This window comes from Fringilla coelebs (assembly GCF_963513975.1).
Source record: "Fringilla coelebs genome assembly, chromosome: 1".
Taxonomy (NCBI): Eukaryota; Metazoa; Chordata; class Aves; order Passeriformes; family Fringillidae; genus Fringilla; species Fringilla coelebs.
Window position 1 is genome coordinate 14022346 of NC_140028.1, and position 27902 is coordinate 14050247.

Sequence of the window (27902 nt, forward strand, 5' to 3'; positions counted from 1 at the left end):
ACAGTCAAACCCGGTATTTAGGAACCGTGTTTTGATGTGCCGAGTCGACTTCACTTGCTGAAAGCAGCTGCTGAGAGCAGCCTGCCTTGCCCTACAGAGAGATGGGGGGACTTTGCTGGCCCTGGCATCAGCCCAGGGCCAGGACAGACTCAGTAGTTCTCTATAGTCGGGCTTGAATGAAGCAGGGAATTACTTTACCCTTAAATTGAAGATTAATGTGATTTTTTTTTTTTGAGACAGAAAACACTGCTTGTTTTCTGTAAGGATAAAGTGCCCACTGAAACGGGATTATATTTACATTATTATTGCAGGGCGATCTGTGAAATAGGCTTTCTGTGCCTCAGTAAAGAGCCATGACCCCTCACAGAGTTATCTTTTAAGCTGCGTGCTAAACCCAGGGGGGCTTATGGCTCAAAGCTAATGGGGATTTAACTTCTCACTGAAAGGAATTTGCAGCCTAACCCTGTTTAGATGCTCTTTGCTCTCATTGATTAAATGCCCAGTCCAGTGCAAGAAACCTAATAGAAACATAACTGTATAAATTTTCCAGTTGACAAAATGGATGCTGGGAAACTCTATGCAATATTTATTAGAAAAGGAGTTTGATCTTAAAAAGTCATTTTAAATCAAAATGTCAATTCATAGTTCTGTTTTGTTTGTAGAGAAAGAAAAGAATTTGAATGAAGATGTATTTTTAAAGCATTTCACAAAACCATTTCATGGAAAAAAACAGTTTCTGAAATCAGTATTTTTGTGAGGATTTTCATTGCTTCCTTTGTTCACTGTGTTCGCTAATTAGTTTTTGAGATCCTGTCTGTAGAATAGTTTTAGATGAGGCTATTTTAAAGTAATAAACCTGCCCCTCCTCCCAAGTATTTCTCACCCCAAATGGCATTATGCACTGAAGTTCCAGGAGGACCGTATTCCATCACAGATCATTGGCATTTTTTAAGACACAGTAACTATAGTTCCTCAGGGATGAGAACAGAAGAGCTGTCGTCTTGGTAAGAGACTTTGAGATGCAAAGAGCAGCACACGATGCCATCCTCAGTCCTATGGCAGCACAGTTGGGTTTCAGTCTCAATCTCTTTCTGTGCATCAGCTCTGAGAATTTCCCATGCCTGCTCCAAGTGCAGGTGGTTTCTGAAAACCTTTTAGCTGATGCTAATGGCTGGTGTGCTTATTCTTTAATTGTTGATTGTTGTAGTTTGTTGATAGGATTTCAGTGGTTTATTCCTAGAGGAAACCATAATCCCTGGTAGAAAAGAGCTCCATTCAATTGGGAGCTAAAGAACTGAGGCACAAGGATGTGGTTTAATGTTTCATTGTCCCAACTGTTTTCATCAGCCTTCCTGCATATTCAGTCCTGTTTCCTTTACCCCTTGAAGTACAAGGTGTGGTGTCATGTGAGCTCTTCTCTCCAGTGCCTCAGCAAGCAATCTGTCTGCTTCAGGTAGTTTTCTTCTACCTGTAGATGAGCCAGGAAATAGGTGTGCAGCCAAGCCTCATTCCAGTCTGCCACTCTCCTGCTGGGTAGTCTTGCAAATGACTTTAGGTAGAGTGGAGGCAGTGTGAGGCTGTGCTTGGGCTTCAGAGCCAGGCATTCTGGATATGGCCATTGGCCTGTCCTGTTGGTAAGGTTGCTAACTAAAGGATTCCCCAAAACAAAGACTTTTATGGTGATCTGATGCCTTTTGGTGCGCAGCCCAGCCTCAGGAGTTACAGCAAGTTCTTGGCTGAATGTATGCCCTGAGTTTGTTCATTTTGAAAGCTCTTGGTATTGTCCAGTGAAGAATGAAAAGGGTGAACTGAAACTTTGCAAGTGATTGCAGCTCTGCTCTTCAAAATAAATCTTGGAGATCTTAGAAGGTCCTCAAAGGTCTTCTCATAGGGAGAAGACAGTAGGCATTGCAAATTCAGTTTTCACTGGTGCTAGGATCTCTTTGACTTGTTTAAAGAGGAAAAGTAATATAGGTAGAAATTGAATGTAATGCTGAGAACTGTCTGTGACTTACTGCATGACTTTGAGGAAGGCAGTTTAACTTGCCTGTGTCAGTTTAGCCATCTGTAAAAGAGGTACAATCATACACAGCATAATAATTTCCCTCTCAGTGAGTGCCATTTTCAGTCTACCCTGTACCACTTAATGATTTGTGTGCCTGCTGAAATAACAGCATCTTCTAAAACCATAATACCCTTATGTATTTTTCACATAATCACAAGCGGCTGAAATATTTGTTCTGACACTTGAGATTACTCATGTAAATAGAAAAATTATAGCATGCTGGCAATGCCAGACACCTTGAATTCCATCTGAGTGTGTGGGTGATGGGTGAGGGATCTATAAATACTGACAGAGGCAGGGAAACAAGCATGAGCAGCACACAAGAAATTCTGAATCAACTTCTTCCTGACATATAGGTAAAAGATTTTAAAATGTTGTGTCAGTTTTGGGTAGGAGAAGGCCCTTAGAAATCTGAGTGCTGCAGTTCCATTGAAGAAATGTATTTTGTGCCATTTCTCTGCTTTACATGAGGTTACATTTTTCTGTTGTACTTTTGAGTAGGGTTACCTACTCCATTTGACTAAACTACATATTTTTTCCTTTTTAAAATTTTTAATTTTTTTTTTTTTTTTTTTTTTTTTTTTTTTTTTTTTTTTGGTTGTTGTTGTTGTCAAACTTAGAACACATTCAGCTTTGGGGGACAAGCAGAAGCTCCAGTTTGGTTATCAGTGAGTGACTCACAGGTCCCACAATGCTTTTTCTCAAAATGTGACTGTTAATTTCCATGTTCAGCTCCCAAATTGCCGGTTTCAGATGTTTTCCACTTCCATTATGAAAGATCTGCGTAGTTCTAATTGCAGAGTTCAGTGTCACATAACAATGTAGCAAATGAGCTGTGTCACATTTTACTTAAAAATGTAGTAGGTTAGATAGCTACAGTCTTCAGGTTTTGGCAGTAGCTGTTTCAATTTGTAGTTTATTTGATAAGAGACATTTGTGCAATGTAGCTGCTCCCTGTTCTCCACTGAATCCTGTTTCTTTTGAGTACAAGCTCTTCAAGATAGCATCAGTGTCTCCTAGATCAAGCTATAAGCATCGTCTTTTTAACCAAACGTTGTACTTCTGGGATTTTCAAACTAAATTTTGTCTTTCAGATTATGATGAGATGTATATGCATTTATTTTGCTGCAGTACATAAAGTTTTTGAAAAATAGATGAATAGCTTATGGGACCTTGACTCTAGAATTTATGCAATTATTGTTAGTGACGTATCAAAACTCTGAACCAAATGCATCCAATTGATTGAAACAGAAACTTTGAAATTTAAAATAAACTAAATTACTTGAAGGAAACTAGGTAGCACATAAAGTGTGGTAGGTATGAGTAATGGACATTCTAATGGAAAGTATTAACACTCAATGGAAAGAGTCTGCCTTTAGTTTATTATTATGACTACTTTACCAGTTTGAAAATTTTGTGTACCAGGTTACTGACAACCTGTGACTCCTTTTAATCACTTTATCAGCTTGAGTGCTGGTCACATATTCAGCCTCCAGTTCCACTGTGATTCTGTGTGACACAAGTTTGTGTTCTGTTAATCTGCTTTGAAGAGAAATACAGAAAATCTCACCCCAGCACTGAAATTCATCCTGCATTCCTCGAGCATGTGTGCTGTTAACTTCAAACATGAACTTTATTATTAGACCATGGGAATAGCTCACAAAGGAGCTGAAGGGGAATGGTTGGCAGTGACCATCTCCAGGTGACCTCAGAGAGGAGTGGGGGCGGAGTGCTGACTGGAGGTGCAGCTTTCAGGCTGTCTGCTGCAGGCTGGTGGGGTTTGTGCTCTGCTCATGCTGCTCTGTGTGCAGTACAAAACCAGGGCTTTGTGGAGGAATGAAAATGAATCAATATTTAGAGGCTTTACAGCTGACAAAATTGATACACTGCATGAGATAAGAAGACATATAAAGCCTTCCCTCCCTAGAAAACATTTATGCTGAGGAAACTCATAAACTGTTGAAGAATTGTTTGCTAAAGGGAGTCATCAGGCCTAGGGAATCAGTGGCTGAATCAGCCCATACCACAGGCAAAGTCTCAGGAAAAGAAACTGAGGATAAGTAAGGGAAGAAGTTTTGGTGTTGCACAGAAGCAGGGGATGGCCTGAGAATGTGATCTCCATTATGTGTGTAAGCTTCACAAATGCTGAAATCAGAGTGGAGCCTCTGGTGCAGATGGGAAGGAGGAAGTGTCCACAGGGGCTGCCTGCTCCTCCAGCCAAGACCTGTGCTGGGTTTTCCCCTGCCATTTCTTAACTTCTAAGACATTTTTAGTGGTGAGTTACGTTTTCTGAAATCTGATGTAGGTAACACAGTGTGGCTAATCACTGTGTCCTATTTGAGTTGTCAAACCCATGAGGTTTCACAAACTGCATGCTTGCATGGGTTCCTGAGAAGAGCTTATTTAGTCCCATTTTCTCCTGTTTGATGGGGCCAGGACTGCAAATCTCTTGCCTTGTTGACAAAAAAGTTCTTTTAACTATATAAAATTGCTTATTGCAAGGTACTTTGAAGGTACTGCCTTCATTTGCTGAGTGCAAGTGTGTGATGGTGCTTGTATCCCTCCTTAACATAGCTTCACCTTTCCTATAAAAACAGCTGCAAATTTAAAAGCACACTATGAAGTATTCTTTATATTTTTAAAATGCAGTTGTTGATCTTTTTAATCCGTCCTATTTGTATCCTACTGAAAACTCAAACTTGAAGCCTGATTTCTTACTAACTACATTTTAGGGCCAATTGCTAAAGTGCTCCTTTCAGGCAAACTTTATCTTAAAGATGTGTTTGTCTTCTGGATCTTTTTGAAGTTATTCTTTTGAAATATTCCTTCTTGTATTCCACATAAAAAAATATAATAAGTGCAATATATTTTAAAAAGGATTTTAAAACAGCCCCTTATGATTTAAATCCAAGCCTGTCTCTTTAAGAGATGAACAAACAATTCACTGAATTCAGTGGAATTACTTTAAAACAGCAGAAAATGGGAAGCTGAGCGTAGTCTCACTACAGTGTGAGAAATGGCAAAAGCATTAAGGAGACTTTTATTCTCACAAGGTGTTTATTTTAACTAATTTCTGTCTTCTCCCAGAGGTGGAGATCTGATGCTTTTGGCAGATCAAGAGGTTTACTATTTCACATCCATTTCAGCATGGGGGAAAGCAGATGATGTTAATGGATAATACTTGTCCGAGTGTGGTAACAGATGTTTATGTAGGAAATGTAGTGGAAACACTGACAAGCAGGATTGTTGACTGGTTTTTGGTTTATGCCCAGATTAAAGCTGCTGAAAGGATCATGTGACATGTCTTCATAGATGCTCTAATTCATAAATTCTTTTCTTTGGGTCTTAGTTTTGACGATGGCACCAGCAGCTCATCTCATCTTTATACAGTGCTTCACTGTAAGGCATGCACTTGGCTTGAGTTTAGAGGAAATTTGATCTCTCACATAAAGCCTAGCAGGCAAATTCTGGTATTATGGTAGAGGACACTCTGTGCTTTTCTCCTGCAAAGGGGAATTCCTTGATCAAGTGTCTTCAATGAGATTCGGGTATGTTGTTCCTTTTACTTTCGCATTGTAAACCTACACATCCTGTCCTCATTCCTGTAGTAACAAAAGAGCTTTCCTCAGGCTTGCTGGCTTCCCCTCCGTGGTCTTTGTCTTCCCTCCTAGGAAACAGTTTGAATATGTCAGAAGAGTCCCAGTTCCTCAGAAAGACGTCTGGCCAAGAAGCTGACCAAGTTGGGCTGTAGTGTTTCTCTCATTAAAAGCCTGCTTCTTCCCCCCAGAAAGTCATCTGTGAACAGTAACAAAGCATTCACTGTGGAGTCTGGGGACTTGGCAGAAGCACAAATAAATGAAGTGCTTTTTTGGAAGCTGCGTTGCCTGTCTTGCAGATCAAAAAATAAATCCAAACTATTTCAATGTGTATCAGTGGATTAATTCATTGATTGCCACTTCCCTTCCTCATCTCTTTGTGGGGAGGGGCACTCCGGAGATTGGAATTTTAATTGCTTGACCACAGTTTTTTATTAATGGTGCAGCAAAAGGGTATGGATCATTAATTAGTACTGAATATAAGGATCTCTGAAGTTGAGCTATAGCATCAATCAAATGAGTTTAGACAACTCCTGACTAAACTTAGAGTTTATAAGTAAATTGAGTTAATATAATGAAACGATTAGATTTTTTTTCTGAGTCCCTGCATGTTGTTTTCTGTGTTCGCAGTATTCTGGAGGTCTTAAAGATTGTGGCATTTTTATATAAATACATATTTAATATTTGTATATATGTTAGACATATGTATATACTCCAAAGATACATATGTGTATACATGCCTATAAAATAGTTATTTATAATTCAAAGTTGTTATACAGTGGCATGCCTTATTTATTTTTATTAAATGTTTTGAGGTTTTAATTCATTAGGTAGTTTCATTGGCAATATATAAACCCCGTGTTTTTTAGTCATTTTCTTTTTCAGTCAGTACTTGAATTTGTGGTACTGTATTGAAAAGAAAATCCAGCTCTTGAGTGTAATGCTCTGAAAACAGAGTATTATACACTTTATTGCTTTAATGTCCAGTAGACTGTATCATCTATTTTCTGGTTTTAAAACTTGATGATGAAAGTGAATGGTATAACTGCAGTTTAACTTTGCTGTATCCGTGATCCTCAGATAGTGCAGTGTGGAATAGGAATATGCCTGTAATAGATACTGGTATCAACTTGTTTTCTGCTATGTGGATTAAGAAGGGGCTAGTGAACAGGCTGCAGAATGTAACAGTGTGAGGTCATCCTAAATTGCTATGTATGTAGTAGGGTTGCTGGTGCATTGTTATAAAACAGCATGTTCTGCAGTATTTGCACCCAGAATTTAGAGGTAAATAGGAAATAATTGCTGATAAAACTTATGAGTCATTTGAACAATGTGTGCCTGATCTCAGCTAAATTCATAAACTGGGCTTTGGTTATGGACATGTAATTACAGATGTTGGTGAAGTAAATGGAAAGCAGTGGCACTGACGTTTAAATAATAGCAAAAATTATATAAATTGATCAAGTTCTGCCACCTGTTCCACTCCCATATTATATTTGTGCTTTTATATGTATCCATTTGGGGGCTTTTAAAATATGAATCACACCTGAATATGCAACAGCCATAAAGTCTGGGCTGTAAAACCCAGCAGAATTCAGCTATGGATCCAGAGACCTGTGCTTGTGTTTATTAGGAAGTGGGATGTTATTAGTAGAAGCTGGAAAAATTATTATTCTTTTTTTTTTTTTTTTACAGAAAGCATCTATTTATTTTGTCATTCTGCTGTGGAATTTCATGTGAAGATGGTGTTAGCAGTTTATCCATGCATTAATAGCTCTTTATTCATATCCCTGGGGCTGAGCAACCATCTTCTGTAGAGATGTAGTACAAACTAGGTGTCTGTGAGTTCAGAAGTTGGAAGGAATTTTCATAGGATGTACTTCCTCAAGGTAGTTTTCTTGGCTTTTGCTGTGTTTGAGACTCAGTTTCTGGAAAGAGGATTGTGTTTCTGCTCTCCCCCTACTCCTGCTTCCTTTTTCATGGGATTTTGTGAGAGACTGCAGCTGTCTGCATGAATTCACCAGTACATCACATGGAAACTTGGCTTTTGGGACATGGAAAGGTTGCCTCTTTTCTTCTCTCCTGTCTCTGGGGAATTAAATTCACATTTTGTGTTTTGCTTAAGTTTGCAGCCAAAGTTTTTACTTCAGCTTCCTTCCTCCCCCTGCCCCTCTGTCCTTCTCTTAATTAAAATATGCTAGGGTTGAATGGATATAACTGCAACTGGAAAAGGACAAAAATAGCACAGATGAAATAGCTACACTATTGAGACCTGGACCTTTATTTGGAATCACATTTGCTGGCATGTCATTGTACCAGTGTTCAAAAACTGACTGGATTACTTTTTTCAACAGAGCAATCATTAATCTCTAATTTTAAAGGGAACAAATTTTGTTTGAAGTTGAACGTGATTTTCACAGCTTCAGCTGTTCCGCCCATGGAAATTAATGACAAGGTCATGTTCGTTCAGTGTTAACAGGAATAGATTCAGCACATCTGTATCTGTTCTGTTCTTGGCTTCCCCAAGGCTATGAGTACATCCAAACTGAGATGGCAGCTGCTGAAACCAGTATCTCTGTGACAGTGGCAACAACTGCTCATTTTCAGCACCTTTAAAAATCATGTAATTTTTGGAGTCTGCAAAGATGAGCACTGGTTTGTGGAGTTAGGTGACACAGCTTTTTAGATAATGGACTTTAGGTAGATATCTAAAAAGTTTTTAAAAATCAATCTCAACTCTTTTTGCTTGAAATAGTTTCTGGAAGCCTGGCGGAATTCTGTGCCAACTCTTTCCTGAGAAGGGAACAAATTAATTTAAAAATATACTCAGAATATGATCGGACAAAGAACTAAAAACATCAGGGTTCAGTGGATAGCCCTTCTGATAAATCACAAATGGTCCTTCCCAAAAAGGAATATCCCATAACATACCTAAACAGAGAAGTCCTTGTGATTGAAGTTAAAAGATTTTTTTAAAAAGGATAAAATGAAGAATGGCAAGATGGCACTAAGGTGTTTTAGAGAAAAAGAGCAATAGGTGCTCACAGAGCCTGGACTCTAGATTTGTACTGGTTTCTCTCTTGGTAAAATTTTTATGAAGTGCCTTGAAATAGTGCTGCTGAAGCTAATCAGCTGATCTGTAGTTTTGATAGTAGGAATACTGTTGTTCTTCTCCACTCTTCTGAATACTTCTCTTGCCTTCATTTTGAACTCAAAAACTTCAGTTGGCTTTCCCTAATTTAACATCCTTCACCTTTTGTAATTTACCCACCTTTTTGTTATTCAGTCATTCCCAGCTTCTTCAGCTGAGCTGACACAATGATCTGCACCATTTCCTTGCAATGTTCTCCCACAGCATTTTAATAACTCCCCCAAGCAAGTTCACAATGCCCAGGCCCTTTCAGGTTGTGTCACTGCTGTTTGAGTTGTGGGGACAGTCAAGTGGCAGCAGCCAGTGATGCAGCCACTGCTGTGTGCTGGGGGAATATTGGCTTAACCAGGGCACTTAAATGGGATGTCTTGTCTGAGTTCCATCGGGTTTGTGAAGGGGAAGGAGGCTTTCACTGGCAGATTTGCCAAGCACATCAATAGCAAAAGCAACAGTGAGCTTAAACTACCAAAATAATTTTTAAAAAGAGAAAAATGTTGCAGTATTTGCCTGCATAAAGACAGCAATATGAAGCATACATGTAAAAGAGGTATAAAGCAGTAAGATAGTTTGATATAGTAAGATAATTTCAGAATCCTACACTCACTTTTCTTATCCATTCTGGAAAAAAGCCCGGAAGAGGCTGAGATCTAATCTGACACTTTCAGTCTCACAAAAGGCTCAAACTCCATTTTATTTCCTCAAGAGAAGGCTAAGAAGTGATTGGTTTTTGTTTGCTCCATATATATATTTATGTACAAGTAGATTAGACAAAACTGCTTCCCAGCAAGCAGAAATAGTTGTTGAGGTTAGTGGTGGGACACTGACAAGTGTGAACCAGAAGCAAGATGTGGGTTGGAATCCCTGGAAGTATTGCTGGGGCATTTTAGATAGGGGAATAATAGGTTCACTGTCACTTGGTTGAATGTCTTTCTTTAAACATCCCTGTACCTCAGACAGCTCGTGGCTTCTCTGTGAAGCAGCTGTTGCGTGACGGCTTACCCACTGTCACAGAAAGGTGGGATGGCTCTCCTGGCCCTACACTGTATGGCTGTATGTTCTTACTTTGCCTGTTCTGTTCTTCTCCCTCATTTTACTCATAGCCCCATACTGAGGCTGGCAGCAGGCACATCCTCATCTTCTGTATTTGCACACTTCCCATGCTGGGGCGTTTGGTGAGCAGAATTAATGGACAGCATTGAGGGTTAACACCAGTCCAGAGAGCTCACACGAGCAACTCCAGAATATTCATTTATTTATTGTTTTCCATCTCTTTTTCTCTCCTCCATAGTGAAATACATGAGAGAAGCAACGCCCTACGTGAAGAAAGGCTCCCCCGTGTCAGAGATCGGGTGGGAGACGCCTCCCCCCGAATCTCCGCGCCTGGGCTGCGCCTCTGCTGAGCCGATGGCGCAGCTTTCGCTCTCCATCCACAGGGACAGGAAGACAATTCCCCTCAAGATGTGCTACGTGACACGCAACCTGACGGTGTCAGACCCCGAAAACAGGTGAGTGGGGGTCTGCCTGGGGCTGGGATTTCACTTTCACCGTGAATGGTTGCTGTCATTTTCTGCGCTGGGGTTGGTGAGCAGGAGCGAGGCTCTGGCCACGCGCAGCGACCCAGCAAGGGGAGCCAGCACGCTTTGGGAAGGGTGAGTGGTGGTGTCTGAGCCACATGAGGCGTGGCTCAGCCTTTGGGTTATGCTAGAGGAACCTCAGTGCAGTAATCCAGCACTTCTGTTGGAAATAAAATCTTAGGGGGTTGTTTTCATCATAATTAAGTGACTGCTTTTGAAGGAAAAGACACTGTACACTCTAATTGGTTACATCCTCCAGGCTGCCTAAATCTGATTCCACTAAATTGCATTTTCTTTCCTTTTTGAAATGAATATTGTTTTGAGAATGGTCTGGTTTGAGTATTCAGTTCTGGACATTAAAGTCAAGAAGAGGAGAAAAGTTCCACTTACAAGGCATTAATGGGGAGTTTGTGCGACTTGTGTTTTTCTTAATGTTAAAAATAGGATGAGGTTTTACCAGTCCTTATTTATAACATATGTGGAACAGCTGCACTGCACCAGCACACTCCCTGATCCTTCTCTAACAGCTGCTAATAAAAAAGAGAGCAGTCAAGTCAGTGATACAGACTAATTCTCCATCCAAATAATGGCCTTTTCATTTTTCTGCAGTGTTTAGAAGCTGGTGTAATGCCTTTGATTCTCAACATTTACATATAGGCCTAAACAAAAGTTACATTTTCATTTGCAGAAGAGGATAAGGAGAAGTGGGGAGAGAAGAAAGTGGCTTGGGAAGGATGTAATCTCTGTAATCACTTGCACTGCAATTCAGAAACTTTATTAGTATCTGTATTGTTTTCCATCTCTCCTTTTTATGTTTGTCTGACCTTTCAATTTTCCCCCTCCATGCTTTATTGTTTAGTATGGCTTTACTTTGCCTTGGCTCTTCATCTCACGTAGTGGTTTCCCCCATAGTCAGTGTAACTGACTGCTACAGAAGTGCAGTTGTAAACCAGAAATAACCCTAGCAGTCCTCCTCAGTTTAGATCAAGATGTTTATTGATATTGGCCACTCTTTTTTCCACCTATGTCTGCATAGTTTAAGTTTCGACAGCTGTATCACTTGTCTGAGAGTTTGTCTTTCTCTCTGCCATGGTGTGTATTTTAAAAATACTCATGCAGGTCGCATTTTTTGAATCAGTACAATGTAATGATACTTTCCCTGCATTGACTTTATTTTCTCATATTTTTTCCCCTTTCTTTTTTGATTTTATTGTAGTTTTCACCTTCTGTCATTCTCCTGGCCCTCCTGGTTTGAGGGCCAGGACTGACTCAGAGGGACACACACTCATTGCTCATGATACCTCTGCAATGGAACTGACTTTTTTGAAGTATGCTACATGTGTGTGTTTTCTTCAGTGTTACTAGGAAGTAATGTGTGGGAGAGTCATATTGCTTGTTATCATGGTTTTCATTTTGTGTTGCTGTCATTTCCTGTGGAAAGAGTGACTTCTGATTTTTACTGTAGTCCAGCACAGTGCAGTCTAAGATGGATTTTTCCACCCAAGCAGGCAGTACCTCACCGTCGTGCTAGCTGCTGTGTCGTAGTAGCACCCCATGGATTAGCATCTTTACTGGTTTCAGTGTTTTTTAACAATTCTGAACACTGGAACTCATATTTCCCAGTATTAATGCTATTACAATGCAGTGACCCTTTCTTACTGGAACGCCTTCCAAGACAGTAATCCAATTCCAGAACAATAATTTTGTCTTTGCTCACAGCAGAGCCTAAGCCAGGTCCTTACATGCTTACAACACTTCTGTTTCATAACCCAGTGACCTGACACACATAGATTTTGTAACTGATGGTGTCAGTTTGCTGGATGGCTTTAAGAGAGCTCTGCTGGCAGGATGCCAAAGCATACGTTGGCCATTAAAGGGCTCCTTTGGACTATAACGGGGCTAATTTTCATTTAAGAGCAAGTGTGCACATGGAAAGCCTGAGTTTTCCAGGGCAGTAATTTCTTCAGTGCAGGCTGGGGATAATGTTAGCAGCCTTCTGGGACCAGGATGAACTGATTTGATGTCCAGCATGAGAAGATACCTATGTTAAGGGACCCCAAAGGAAATACTTGCTTGTTGGCACTGAATTATCTCCAGTTCTTAGAAAGCTGCAGTGAAATGTGGATTTAATGGGCATGGAGGAGTATTGGTTTTCCCATTAGAGCTGGTAGCCCTGCAGAGGACTTTTTTCTTCTCATGGAAGACTGACCCCAGTTCAGAGATTCTCAAGTCTGTGTCTACTCTCAGATGGTTTGGTGAACTTGCTATTTTGGAGCAGAAGTGATGTCTGATGCTTTTAGAGCCAGCAGTTCTCAGATGTCTCCTTCACCTGATCTGCCTGTGGGTGCATTCTGGAGGAGATCTTTTCTGTTACCTGATAAAAAAAGCTGTAAGATACCAAGGAGAAGATCCTTGATACAAACCAATACCAAAATTAGTGTGTAGGATTTTTTTTTAGTAATAAAAACATGGCAACAGGAGAAAAGATGTAGAGCATGTATGCCATTTTTCTCTAGGTGCAGGGCTTGTTATATTTTAGGCTGGAAGAAACTGGTTAAATAATTGTGTGTAAATCAGTTGTTTGCTGTGTTTTCACTGATAAGTGACCTTTATGGTGGCCGCAGTAAAGGGTAATGTCAGGCCTCACTGAGGAGCATCCCCTCCCGATGAAGGAACATGTGGAAATGACCATGGCTAGTAATGCCAATAAACAGAAAATCTTCTGCAGTGTAGAAAGCTTTTCATCAATTTCTGGTGATGATATTAAGGAACAGGAGGAAAAAAAGGTCTCTCAGGTGAAATTTTTTCTGTTGGCGCTTTTAAAATCTTGGGATATAATACAAATGTACTTCTGTACAAGCACAGCAGACACGATATTCCCTGGAGAAATGAGACAATGCTATGTGAATGGAAAAGGTTTTCTCATCTGCTTTTGAAGTCACCCAAAATTCTGCTTGCACATCTTTCAGCCAAACGCAGGTGGTGTGCACACATCATGTTCTTCCAGTGTGAGGAGTCCAGAGCAGTGTGATCCTCACCAGGAACTTTAGCAGGGTCCAGCCTTAATGATTGGGTTATTCATTGGCAGAGAGATTTGGCCAAAAGATTTGGCCCTCTGATGGGAAAGGTTTGCTTTGGTCTAGATGCTAGGAAAAATGGACTGAGATGGATTCCCAGCAGTGAACTTTTCCTATCACTGTCCATTTCAGGACTGGACTAATTACAATCAGAAGATAAAATTGAGCATGTACATTCTATAGGTGTGTGTTGGGTTGGCATGGCCAGGTTCTGGTAGCAGAGGAGCTTCAGGGGTGGCTTCTGTGAGAAGCTGTCAGGAACTTCCTCCATGTCCTACAGTGCCAATGCCAGCCAGCTCCAAGGTGGACCCACTGCTGGGCAAAGCTGAGCCAGTTGGGAATCGTAGTAACACCTCTGTGATAACATGTTTAAAAAGGAAAATAAGAAAAAGAAAGTTACTTTGCAGATGTAATTGTGGCCAGATAAGATTGGAGGGAGAGTATGAGAGAGAACCAGCCCTGCAGCCACCAAGGTCAGTGAGGAAGGAGGGGCAGGAGGTGCTCCAGGTGCCAGAGCAGAGATTCCCCTGCAGCCCGTGGTGCAGCCCATGGTGAGGCAGCTGTGCCCCTGCAGCCCATGCAGGATCACAGGGATGCAGAGATGCCCCTGCAGCCCATGGAGGATCACAGGGATGCAGAGATGCCCCTGCAGCCCATGGAGGATGACAGGGATGCAGAGATGCCCCTGCAGCCCATGGATTATGACAGGGATGCAGAGATGCCCCTGCAGCCCATGGAGGATCACAGGGATGCAGAGATGCCCCTGCAGCCCATGGAGGATCACAGGGATGCAGAGATGCCCCTGCAGCCCATGGATTATGACAGGGATGCAGAGATGCCCCTGCAGCCCATGGAGGATCACAGGGATGCAGAGATCCACCTGCAGCCCATGGAGGAGCCCATGCCAGAGCAGGTGGATGCCCAAAATAGTCTGTGATTGTGTGGGAAATCTGTGCTGAAGCAGGTTCCTGGCAGGGACCTGTGGAGAGAGGAGCCCAGGCTGGAGCAGGGTTGGTGGCAGGATTTGTGACCCTGTAGGTGATCCATGCAGGAACAGCCTGCTCCTGAAGGACTGCACCCTGTGGAAAGGGAGCCACACTGGAGCACTTAAGGAAGATCTGCAGCCCATGGGATGGACTCACACTGGAGAAGTTCATGAAGAATTGCATGAGAGGAGCCCACACTGGAGCAAGGGAAGGACTCCTGTCCCTGAGCAGCAGCAGAAACAACCTGTGATGAACGGTGTAACCCTCACTCCCTGTCTCCCTGAGCCACTGGAGGGGAGTAGGTAGAGCCTGGGAAGGAAGGGGGTGGGGGGAGATGGTGTTTTTAAGATTTATTTTACTTCTCAGTAATCTCAGTGATTTTGTAAGTAGTACATTCAGTTAATTTCCTGAAGTTGGAGCCTCTTTTGTCTGTGATGATATTTGGTGAGTGATTGTTCCTGATCCTTATCTGAGCTTAGGAACCTGTTATATTTTCTGTTCCCTCTCCACTAGTGAAGGGGAGTGATAGAGTAACTTTGGTGGGTGCCTGGAATTGAGGGTCAGCCCACTACAAGATGGCAGAGGAACTGGCTCCATTCATTCTGGACTCTGCACAGTGAGCTGCATCTGGGAATTGCCTGAGCTTCCCAAGACATCAAGGAGGTTCAGAACAGGACAGACTGAGACCTATTTACTCCAAAGGCAGCTATAGATTCAAGAAGCTTCATTACTTTGAGGTGTTTTTGTTTATTTGATTTTTTTTTTTTTGCATTGAGAAATACTGATAATACTGAAATACTTCACTGAACAAAGTATTCACAAATCTGTTGCAAAGCTATTGCTCCCCAAACTGCCTTTTGCACACATTTTTAAATAATAATTTCTTCTTACATTATTTAATAACAGCAATGTCAGTAATGCACAGTAATAGTGTCCATGAGATTTAACATTTTGAACTGTAGCTGGTGTATAAGTAACTTATGCAGCATGAAATAGCAGTGTGATTCTAAAATGGCATTTCAAAATCTTAAATATTAAACAAATTCTAGTGACTTTGCATGTATTTACTTTTGTTACAATAAAACATGAAAACAAAAGTTGAAGCTTTTTTAAGAAAAAAACTGAATTTCAAAGAGATTTAATATGACATAGTAGAAACAAGTCCTTGCATCAAAAAACTTGAGTCACGAATGCTCACAACAAATATAAAGCATAAGCAGAAGATTCTAAAATTGCAGTAAAAAGGCAAACATCTTGAAGTAGGTGAGGGACTGAAAGACCAACAAGCAGCTCCTGTACCTCTTCATGTTCCTGCTTGTATAACTTAAGGGGAACTGAGGGGATAGGGAGGCGAGTATTAGGCAATAGAGAAGGTTCTGGATCTCTCATTGATGAAAGCATGGTCTGGCTCATGCCCCCAGCCTGCCTCTCCTGTTCAGAGAACAGGACCCTGCCTTGGTTCTGCCAGGCATCAGCAGGCCCTGGTGTGCAGAGCAGATGCTGATTCTCCTCCAAGAGCAGTGCGCCTTTGCAGCCTGGGGCTTTTCTCTGCTGTTGGGGGAATGGTTTCCCTGAGGCCCTTATGTTTGGGGCTCACAGAGGGCAGGGCTCTGCCACAGCGTGACCAGAGAACCAGGATGAGTTACAGCTGCTCTTGGAGAGCACAGGTCACACTGACCTTGTTTTCTGCCTCTTAGGGGGAGTTTGGCAGCACTGAGCACAGTCAATGGCACTGGCAGTAGCAAGCCCAGATGGGGATAGTGCTGGGCAAAGGCTGAGCCCTGCACCAAGGATAAGGAGGTGATGGCCCATTTCCAGCACTGTGCTGACACGCCGGAGCTGTGTCACTCCTGGGTGGACATCCACAGCTCTGTGGGGCTTCCTGGGGAGGTGGGAATATTTTTCCCTAGTGCACAGTACAGATTTAGCTGGATTTGGCTTTGGTTTAGAAAACTGGGGCCTTTTTTCTGTTCCTGTATGTTGTAGGTAGGCAGGGAAAGACAAAGAATTTATGTCTGCATGGGGGATAGAGCATAGATAAAGATACAGAATGGGCACATTACCAGTATTAAAAGTCACCCTCCACATCTCCTCAAGGAATTTGTGCTTTGCTCCTTGTGTTGTTATTGAGCTGCTGTCTGGCTGTAGAACCTCTGTGAAATGCAGAGACCATACTTAATTCATAGTGTTGTTGTGAGCTACAGCTTGGGATCCTTGGATGAAAGGCACATAGCAGTTAATTATCATTATTGGTACAGACATGTTGTACCATATGAATATCAATAAGTCCTTTGAAGAAGTCATTGAGCATGCTTGAGTCAGTCTGATTTATATCAAGAATTTTTGTTAGCATTTGGTTTTTTTTTCCTGGTGGGCTGTGTTTATTATCTCCTTAGATTACTATATCAACAATCCAACATTAAAGTAAAGCAACTTGAAAGAGTATAATTCAAATCCAGAAAAGAACAAAAGTGCCGATAATCAGGGTGAAACTCTGGTTGACTCTCCCCTCATCCTTAAATCACCCTGTTGTGCTATCACAGGGTTCTTGATCTGTTACAGCCTTGCCTACAATAGGCTGTGAATTTAAAGTCATGATGAAAATGTGTTTTTAACCTTAGCTTCCAACTATTTTACTGTAATGGATCCAAATCTAGCTTTTGTGTGAAGTTGGATGTCCCTTGTTGTGTTCCTGTTCTGTAACTGCTAATCTTCTTACAAAATCTCCTCTTTATGGGAAGGGATGAGTAAGGAGGCAGCACCTGAGGTTTATCTACTGTTGCCTCTTTCAAGCTGAGAGAACTTAGGTAATTTAGCTAAAAAGGCAATGGCTGCACCCCCTTCAGTACTCTGAGGGTAGGAGAGGGAAGAATTTGGGGTATGGGCAACAGGAGTGGAATTGAGGGATGGGCCAGGGGGAAGGCCTCCTCTTCCTCCTCAATGGCTGTGAGACCCTTCTCAGTAGCTAGGGTCAGTGCATTCAGGGCTAGGGTTGTCACATGAGGGTGTGCAATATTGCATTTTTTCTCTCGTAACAGTGTTTTGGGGGCAAGTCATTAACTGCTACAATTCATTCATTACCTGATAGATTTAATAATTAATGGTTCTATAACTGGTTGTCTGACAGTTCTCTGTCATTGACATCATCTGCTTTTTGGGCAGCCCTGCAATTGCTGATGCATTTTGTAAGCTGCAGTCATCTATCTTGATCAGGGGCAGTTTTCTGAACCTGTAGGACTGGAGCTCTGAAGTCTCTAGACAGAAATGGTGACTTTTAAATTTGTTTTTCATTATGGAAAATAGTTGTTTTCTATCATTTGTGAAACTCCCCACAAGCCAAAGAGTTTTAGTCTGGGTCCTACCAATTTTTCTGTTAGCCTCAATTTTTTCCTCATCTTTCTTGAAAGGCCACTGAGATCAGACACTTCTGTAGGACTATCCCTCCCATTAGGATGAGCATTTTTGCCTTTTTGAGAGAAATCATGAAACTAAAGTGAACTTCATTACTTCTTTTTTTCATTATTTAATTCTTGTTCTGTTAAATCATGTTAAAATAGGTTTCTAATGTCCTAAAGGCTGGCTGTAGTCTCTGGGCAATGGTGAGAGCTGAATTACTGGGGATGCACCAGAATCTGGGGACACAGTGGAAACCCCTGAGTTTTCCTGCAGGGTGTTTGACTTACCAGTCTAGAACTGGATTGTTACAGCATGTTGTGACTGACCTTCAATCTCTGGTGAATTTGGGACTAGGCATGTCTCATTTTCTTGAAAAAGAAGTTTAATCTTTTCTCCTGGTGTAATGGCATGGGGCTTTCTCCCTTCCCCATCCTTCTGGGCCATACAGGTGACTTCCTGGTGTCCTTCCCATCTCCAACATAAATGAAACAGGGATGGGTAAACCTCTTGCATGTGTAACTCAAAAGCAGTGTCTGTGCATGCATGCATATGTGACTATAAATAAAACTTTATGGATGTATGTGTGAGCTGGGCTGATCATGACCTGACAGGAGTAAAGTGGGTCACTGTGAGTTGGGTGGTGAGGAAGGCTGTGAGTGATGAGGAGGTGGCAGTAACTAAGGCTGGAAGAAAGCTTTCAGCTGGATATTTGATTAACAAGCTTTTAATCAAAGTCTTTATTTCCTGTGAAAATATTTAAATAATGAAAAAGAAAAGCAACCCCATATGCTGGTGGGTTTTTGTATAACATTTTGGGGTTTTTTTCAGCCATTGCTTCAGTTAGGGGAATTTTGAAAAAGTCAAAGAATTTGGATTTTTCCAATCAGCTTCAGCTGTAGAGGGTTGAGCTGAGAAATGGAAATAAGAGCAAAGGAACTGGAAATTAATCAGGTGAAGGTAAACAGAAAAAAAGGAACTGCCTTGAGAAATGGATGGAGGGAAGAGAGGACCACAAATTAAGAAAAAGTGATTAAAGAAGAAGCCTACCAGCAAGGCAGAGCAACAAACCCAGAGAGTGAAGACTGGAGCAGACTTTAGTTAACAAACACTTTCATGAAAAAGAAAAAAAACCAAAGCTCTGAAAAGATGGAGAAAGAGAAATGCTCCAAGAAATGTGTCATAGAATAAAGGGAAAGGAAGAGCAGTGGGAGTGGTGCAGAGAAGAGACCAAATGGTTAATCATGTTTTTATGCGCATCTGTATGTAAAGATATGTAAGTGCTGACACATAAGCTGTTGCTAAATAATGTTGAGGAGCAGTTTAAAGACCCCTGAGATCTCCCAAAGAAAGCTGCTATGCAAGGGTTTCAGTTTCCTGCCATGCTCCCAGTTCCCACAGTCCTTGTGTTATCGCTTGGAGACAGTGACAGCCTCAAGGCTCTTTTTCCTGCCTGGCTGTTGGCCTGTGCTCAGTGCTGGCCTTTCCCTCGCCTACCACCCCATCTGCAAATTGGATTTCAGTCTTACAGCTCTGATCTGGCCTGATCTGCCATTAATTAAGGAGCAGGATTTTCAGCTGGTGTATTTAAAACTGCTCTCTCTTGCACCTCGTGTAGTCACGGGAATGGCAGCAAATGGCAGTCACAGTGTGAGCCCTGCTGGTGGGCTGCCATCAGGGGTGCTCCAGCTCACTGCTGGTAGATGCTGAGGCTGGGCCTTAGTGCTTAGGTTGTGTGTGAATACTTTGCTATTTCAGTACTCTCTGTTCACTTCTAGCTTGCTTTCTCTTGTGTTTCTGCTGATGGAAATTCCTGTTTTACTGTAGTAAGAGTTTTGCTGAAGTTCTACTTCTTCTCATCACTTACATGCAGCTTTTCCATTAGTCTCTGTGTCTGTTCAGTGGGGAGATAGGTCTGCTGCCAGTTGTGAAAGTGCCAGGAGGTGACCCATGCACACTGTCCTCGAAGAAGCTGGCAGTATCTGGGGGACTGGCTCACAGGTGGGGCCTCTTCCTACAGCTCTCAGAGGCCAGTAATTGATCCAGAAGGAATTTGTGGCTTTGTAGTCATGGTTGTCTGGCTTTGGTTTTGCTTCACTTGGCAAGTAAGCAGTGATCCCTGGGATTCTTGATCATGGAAGCCAAAAAGTAGATCTATAACATAATGAGACATTGAGACATACCCTGCTAGATAAGGTACACCTGTATTTCTCTCTTCCAGCAAGACTTTCTTCTGTGACAACTCATCCACGAGACAGAGCTGATCTGTCAGCAGCCCTGCTAATTTTCCCTGTTTCCATATCAGTTTTCACCCACCTTGTGGATCACATCCTCCTCTTTCCCCTGGGTCCTACTACAGCCCTTCCTAACAGCAAGAGTGGCATTCCTTTCACAAGAAATCTAATTCATCTCCAACCCCATGATCTCTTACTTATGCAGCAGCATGAGACCCTCCACCCTCTTCTCAGTTTGAAGGGGTTATTTGCCACTATGAACAGCTGCAAAGCTGCTCTTTGCCAAGCCCAGATGCAATTCCAGCTGCAGAAGGTTTGCTTTGCTGCTGCTGCCTTGAGTTTGGCTGTGGGTTTGCTTCAGAGAAAACAGCTGCTTCAGGGAGCTCTGGTCAGTGTATTGAATATACCAATCCCATCTTCTGTTCTTAAAATTTCAGCATCTTCTAAAGTTAAATTCCTGATATCTCTATGAAATAATGCTGTTTGTGGAGTTTTTTTCACAAATAATTTACCCCAACTGCTCCTTGAAACAGTGCTTTTGCCATTGTTTCGTGCTGAATCTGCCCTGAAGAAGGCTGAACTCTATATTCCTGGATTGCCAATATTCAATACAATTACAACCAGAATATAAAAGAAAAAATCAAGAAAGTAAAATATAAGAGATCTTTTGGGCACTGTGGTGTAAGAGTCCTGCTCCTTAATATCCATATACATTTAAAAACTGTTCAATTATTTTGTATTTGCTCTGGGTGGAGAAAGCAGTGTGTGATGTCTCTGCAGATTGGTCAGCATCTGCATGCAGTGGTATGAGCAAGTCCATTGTGGAACCAAATCCTTTCTTTACTTGCATGTGACACAACTCCTCTGATTTCCCTTGTATTAAAGCCTAGCTGGTGGCAAATAGAAATGAAATCAACTGTGACAGCTCATTAGTGATACATACACCCTCTGGTTGGACATCAGTCTAGTCCAGCTCCCAGGAAAGTAACTACATCGTTTTTAGCACTGTAAGCTGAAAGTCACCAAGTAACTGTTAATACAGCAAGTACTTTTCTGACAGCAAGGGGACCAAGAGCCTTTCACATAGAAAAATTCGACTTGATTACCAAGCAGTGCTTGCTTGGTAAAATTGCTTTCACCTCCATTTAAGTTCATCGAATGAAGATGCTTCTTCAGAGAGTATGCTGGGGAATTCATTGCGAGCCTAACAGTCTCTCTCTGGAATATTTTCCTTGCAGACTAAGCCCAAAGTTTCCATTGCTTAATTTTAATGTATTCTGTTCCTGGTTCATCTCCTGATGCAGCATGTAGAATTCAAAAGAACCTTAACGGTTTTTTTAAATTTATTTTATAACAAAACCTACAACTTTTTAAATATAAATCAGGTTGTGTTCTTCTAAATCCCCCCTTTTCCTAGAAAGGCTCCTATGTTTGTACACTCAGAAAACCAAAATTATTTACTGTGGTTTCATGTGCAGACAGTGATGGAGGAGAAGTGCAGAGCGAACGGTTTGGCCTTTGATTTATCTTTAAGTTTGCAAAGTCAGTGACAGACTGTTTTGTTACTCTCTGTGCCAGTGCAAAATCAAAGTAGTGTGGTGGACTTGAATAAGTCTGGCTCCAGCTTATCATTAACTTCAAGGGATTTACTCCACACTTTAATCAGTCACTGAATACATAATCTGACCCAGGAAGAGTCATGAAGTGTAACTCAGTGCCTGATTTGGTCCTGAGCCAGTGCTGGTGGCAGAAGTACTTTCAAGAGTTTTGATAAAAGGTATTTCTTAGATAATGAACACTCCTGCAGAAAGAAGCTTTATCAAAAGTGGAATGAGTCTGGTCTACCAAACATTTGTTTTCAACTTCTTCTGATCTTCTGTGAAGTAGAAAATCTGATGAAGAGAGGAAGGGAGTTTTCCTCTTTTGTGCCAGGTTACAGCATTTGGAAGCACTGGGTTTTGTGTCACCCCTGTGTTCTGTGGGTGGAAAAGGGGATGCTGGAAACATCCTCAGCTCACTGAGGGTCTTTGAGAAGGAGAGAGAAAATTACTCTTTTATTCTAAGATTTGCCAAATGATCTCTGAGAAAATGTGATACCATTCATATGCATTGCCAAGCTGGAGAGATGCCGCACATCTTGGCAGTCATCTAGAGCTAACATATAATTCCTTTGGGTTGGTATGGGCTTTATCAGAAACAGCTCCATATGCAGTATTTACATAACTGTGATGGAGTGTGAGAATAAACACAGCTGTGGCATTGCCCTAAATATTTCAATTCAGTGGGGAATTAGGGGAACTTTATCACTGAACTGCAGACAAACAGAAGTCAGTAAGAGGTGGTCAGTTTAGCCAAGGAACAAATCAAAACTATAATGGCTAGACTGCTGGAAACATTTAAGTGCCTTAGTCTTGGAGTTTACTAAGGTCACTGGTATTTTCTTCTTTTCAGAAAGTATGAAAATGCCATCAGTCAGCTGCTATACAGAAATCATCATCCAGTTGGACTGGTGAATCAAAGCAGCGTGGGCTGAGAGGCAGAAAAGGAAAGAGTTTGTAGGGATGCAGCACTTTCAGCATCTGATTGCAGTCAGAGCCCATGGGTTTCTGGGAAGATTTAAAGTTTATTTTAGTATCTCCATCCCAGTTAACTGTGAAGATAGGAGTCCTGGGTTTTTGGTGGAAATCTGCGAGCTTGGTTTCCTAAGGTTTTCTAGTCCAGATCTTACAGCAATTGCCAGTACCAGAGTTCAGGCAGTGGAGGATTTAGACTTTGGGGTGTGTAAATAAAAGTTGGCCTATGGAGCAGCTTGCTAAGGAATGATGCCTGCAGATATTTTTCTGGGAGTGTACAAGTGCTGTAGATAAAAAGAATAATTTTCAGCATGGTCAAAGCAGCATCCTGTTTTGAACTAAGTTTTGAGAAGTGTAAGTAGTGTTGTCTAGTCATTGTTACTCAGCTCATGGAGCAAGGAAGACTTTCTGCAATTGTTAGTGCAACATCATTACACTTTGGTGACAGGCATTCCCAAACTAGCTCTATTACAAGTCACTGAGGGATGAGTATTTTTGCAAGCATGGCTCAGTATGTGTGTATGCATATGTATATGAGAATTTTGACTTTGGTATCACATTTGAATATGTAAATATTAGAAAGAATATGCATGGTTTAGAACCCCTTAAAAAGAACTGTTGACAACTGTCTAAATGTTCATTGTTTTAGGGGACAGAACTCTTGTAGAAATACTTAAATAGTCACCATCAAGAAAAACACGCTTTGATGAAGGCCCAGGTACTAAAATACTTGTCCCTTGTATGTTTGTATGTTAATCCACTTCTTTGAAGGAAGAATTTACAAACTGGAGGTAAACAAGTTGCCATTTGGAAGCTCTTTCAGCTCTCAATAATTTAAGTCAAAACCTGCTACAACTCTAACTTCTAAAGAAATCACACAAGTTTTCTGCTGCTCCTTTGCAACTGAAAAAGCAGCACTTTCTTCTCAGCCTTTAGAGTCTGTGCTCAGCACTTTGTTTACTGCATGATGTGCAGCGAGTTTGTAGGTGGAAGTCCCCATGTGGAAACCACAGGCTTTGTAAAGAGCATTGTTTCACACAGTCTATATGGTGTGTTAACCTTTTTCAAATGCAGCACAGTACTGCTGTGTTGCCCAAATAACTTTTGTTTTTAAAAGGCGTTTTAAAATGGGAGAGAGAGGACTGAAAATCCTGATTGCTGCTCCTGGCCTGTTCCCTGCCTTGTCTGGGTTCTTCACTTTTCCTTTCTTTTGTTGGTGAAATGAGGATGCTGTCACTGACTTCATTTGTGAAATGCTGTAAGATCCCCTGCCAAAAACTGTTCTGTAAGTAATAAGCAACATTTCACTGATTACCACAATGTATTTTGAAAATCCAAGCTTGTCTAGCTTGTTTTTGGTGGTGGCTGCCTACAAGAACACGCTCCAACTGCAGTTCAGAGTCACAGTGGGACTCAGCAGTGGGAGAGCTATGTTTGTGATGGAAAGACAGACTGGAGTATGGTAGCTGTGCATGATTGTACTGATCTGTGGACACAAATGGCTAAAACCTAACCATGAAGGAGATGGCTGTTTCTAGCAGTTCAGAAAAATGGGAGTGTGATTTGGAACGTGCCTATCTATAAATACAGTTTTCTAGTTCACAAGACTGCCATCATGTGTCAAGGAATTTTACTTTGGTACTTGAAACTGAAAATTTGGTGCATCCTGGAGTGGCTAAATAAGAACATTAGTTTTCAGATAGTGCTGAATTGCAGCAGCTTTACTGAGGAAACATGCATTACTGTGTTGGCTCAGTGCTTCCTGAAAAATCAAGCCACTTCTTAAGGTATCCAGTGATTTAAGACCCTGAACAGTTCAGCTGCTGAGTTTGGAAAATCATGACCTTTTCTATATTTAGAACAGTGTCTACGTGGAAACCTCTCCTTCTCAAAATGGACAAACATGAAACCAGGGATCCTTCCTCTCTGAGCCCCAGAGAGCTGTGCAGATCGAGTCACCCTCTGTTCTGGATTCTGCTCGGGTTTAACCAAATAATTAAAACCTCTTAATTGTTAGTTAAGCTCCAAGTTGCTGGATTTTGTAATTGCACAACAAATATTTGCATTAGAGTTCTGTTTTGAACTTCAACCTGAATAAATTCCACTGAACTAATTAATTTTCTGCTGCAGAAAGGAGCCATTGTGTATCCCAGAGGCTGGGAAGCCATACACAGGACAGAAGTACATGCTTAGGCTCAGATCCCAGGTTGAATTTGGGAGGGTAACATTTGGGGCTGTCACTGTACTTTTATAATAAAAGAGCACAAATTGATACAGAGTTGAGTGATGGGCAATGACCAGGGCTTTGTTTTATAATTGCTACATAAAGATAAAACAGGCTATTACTTTGTGGGTTATTTACCAGATGTTCGAGTAAAATGGCCCACAAAGCTATAAAGAGCACACAAAGCCCCACTAATAACTAATAACTTCACTAAGAACAGAGCTGAAATAGCTGCAGCTGCCTGTCAAAGCACTTCTGTTGTTGTTAGCGAAGGTGTTGGCACAGGTCCCATTACCACAATGAACAGGATTCATTTTCCTGAAAACTGTGCTCAGTTGTACTTTCAAACCACAGTGGAAACCCACAGGATAGTCCACCAGGAACGTTTTCTTTGAAACAAAACTCATTTCCTTCTACAGGAGTTTGAAAATCTGTAAAAGGTGCCTGCCAGCAGCAATCATATGATTGTTGTTAGCACTTTCTTGTTGCCACTGTTAGCAGGCTCTGATTGGAGCACTGAGGATGCTGGTGACTCCTGGAGAAGGCCAGTTGTGCTAGGCCTGTGTTAATGTGTAGTGGTATCACTGAAACCACAGAACAATCCTAGGAGAATTCCTCTGTTGGAGATGAAGATGATTTTCATTTATCTCTGGATGGATAAAATAAAGACACTGAAAAACTCTGGTTGTGCCATGATAACCAGCTAAGGAAAGCAGCAGCTTATGCCTGGCTTCTCCACAGTCATCTTCCATGCAGTCTGTGGTTCTGGGCAGTGTCCATGTCAGTGAATATTATATATATATATTCTAACTCCAGCTGACATGCTGTATGTGGGGTTGCATCAGCACTGGCAAATCCCTTTCTCAAGGATGTTATCATCATGCCAGTAGAGACCTGGCTTCAGTTAAGATGATCCTACTCTGTTCAGGTGTTTTAAAGGTAAGTTTTTAGTGCTAGGTCTCAATATTAGTGTCCTTTTTAATTCACTGCATTCACTAAACGAGATAATAAATTTAGCTGCCTATTAGCATATGAATGAACATAATGTTTTTCCCCCCATTTTTCTAGAATTATTGAAGTTCATTCACCTGATGCCAAGCACACCGTGGTGCTCAGGAGTAAGGATTCAGCTACAGCCCAGGCCTGGTTCAATGCCATCCACTCCAGTGTCAATGAGCTCATCCCCAGGGTGATTGCAGAGGTCAGAGACCAGCTGGGTAAAACAGGGATTGCTGGAAGTCGGGAGATTAGGCATCTAGGCTGGCTTGCAGAAAAGGTAATGAAAACACTCTTATTTTCATTTCTAAGCTCTCTATCTCTTATTCTCTGTTCCTGAATTCAGCCTTGTCTGGAAGCAGAGAGACTCAATGAGATTCTGGGGTTTGATTTACCTTTCCTTGAAGACCTTTCTTTTCTTGACGTGCCAATTTTTGTGCTTTAAAAAAATCAAGCAGAAAACTATAAACGTCCCCATAGTCTTTGCTTCTACCTGCCAATTAACAAAGACTTTCCTGGGACATCAAAAAGTCTCATACCAGGTTCAAGGATGGGACATGAGTCACAAAGACTGACACCAGCCCTTGAGTTCACTCCCATCATGTATATGAGTTGTCACCTTTGACTCCCAGCTTGGGAAGTACTTACTTTGTCCATGGGCCACCCCTCTGCTGTGCTGGGCATGATCTGGAGCTTCCCATAAAGGTTGGGAAATTGATCTTTAATTGTAACCCTGCATTTGAGCTGAACATCCTATCAGGCTGAGCTTGCAATTGCAGCTCTTGCCCATCTTTCAAAGTTTGAGTCTTAAAATGTTTCATGCACAGAGAAAAGCTGGTGTTCTGTTTGAGAATAGTTTGGGATCTGCTGACCTGTGGAAAGACAATCCATGAATGCACAGGGTGGTATCTGTATTAGATTATCTGATTTTAAATCAGTAGTCTCAGAATTCATTTTAGGCACTGATAACTGATGAGTGTGGATTTGCTATGGTAGCAGTGTTAGAATTGTGCCTAGAAATAATTCCCATCCATCTGCTGACATTCAGAGCATCTCTGCCCCTCCAGTTGGGGGGTGTGGAAAAATGATCACGGTGTGCACACTGCCCTTTCAACCTGTGCATCCAGCACATATGTGCAAAACCGACTGCAACTGCCCTGAAAAAAAAATACTGTATGTTTGATCTCTTTTTGGGATTTTGTAGATGAAAATCCTGGAATCCACAGGCACAGGTGCCGTATTTCTATCTAGTCCTTTTAAAAGGCACAACATTCATTTTTAGCAAAACATGGGTCACTCTGCAGTGACACAAAGATTCCCAGCTTTTCAGGCAGATTTTGTGTCTCTTCCTGTCCCTCCCTCCAAGCTCCCTGAGTGAGGACAACAGCACAACTCTTTGGCTTAGTGCTGTAGAAAATGTAAAAGTTTGGGGGAATAATTTGGGATTAAAACACCAAAGGATTGGTAAGTAAATTTTAGCAGTATTAAACTGTACAGCCATGGGATCTTTAATCTTGTTTTACTTTTTGTATTATACTTATAAAAAGCTGAACATAAGGGGCTTTCCCTGTTGCAAAATGCTTCCCTCTGAAAGGGTGACTGTTCTGTAGTAGATCATAGAGATCTTGTAAGTATAATATCCACAGATCATCTTAAGTGGACACATGGCTCCTGGTTTATGAGCTTCCTCTTCTTAACAGTTAATACACAATATCCCATTCAAGTGCTTCTCTTTTTCTCCTTTTTCCTTTTTTTTTTTCTTATTTCTTCTTTTCTCTTTCCCTTTATGGCCTGAAATCTTATTTTGTATTACTCAATATGGATCATTTTGAGGTCTTTCTAAATTTAGTGCTGAAACTTCTTTTGCCTTTGTTAGGGTCATGCTGTGGCTCTGTGCATGTTCCAGTGTATTTGTGGTGGCTGTTACCAAGAATTAGCCGTGAGAGATTTGCAGTGACATTGTTAGTGAAAAAGCAACTTGGTTTTTTTTCGCTAAAAACCATCCAGAACTGTGCAGTAGTAACAGAGTGATG

General features: G+C 41.5%; 1 protein-coding gene across 1 annotated transcript in view; it reads left to right on the forward strand.

The window, feature by feature from the left end:
• SNTB1 (syntrophin beta 1) overlaps nt 1-27902 on the forward strand; it is a gene marked incomplete at its 5' end in the record, with an annotated part of 112877 nt that overhangs the window by 45375 nt on the left and 39600 nt on the right. Inside the window, 2 exons of the mRNA XM_084221729.1 lie at nt 10101-10317; nt 25942-26149. Of these exons, the coding sequence (XP_084077855.1) occupies nt 10101-10317; nt 25942-26149 (425 nt within the window). The remainder of the gene's footprint in view (nt 1-10100; nt 10318-25941; nt 26150-27902) is intronic.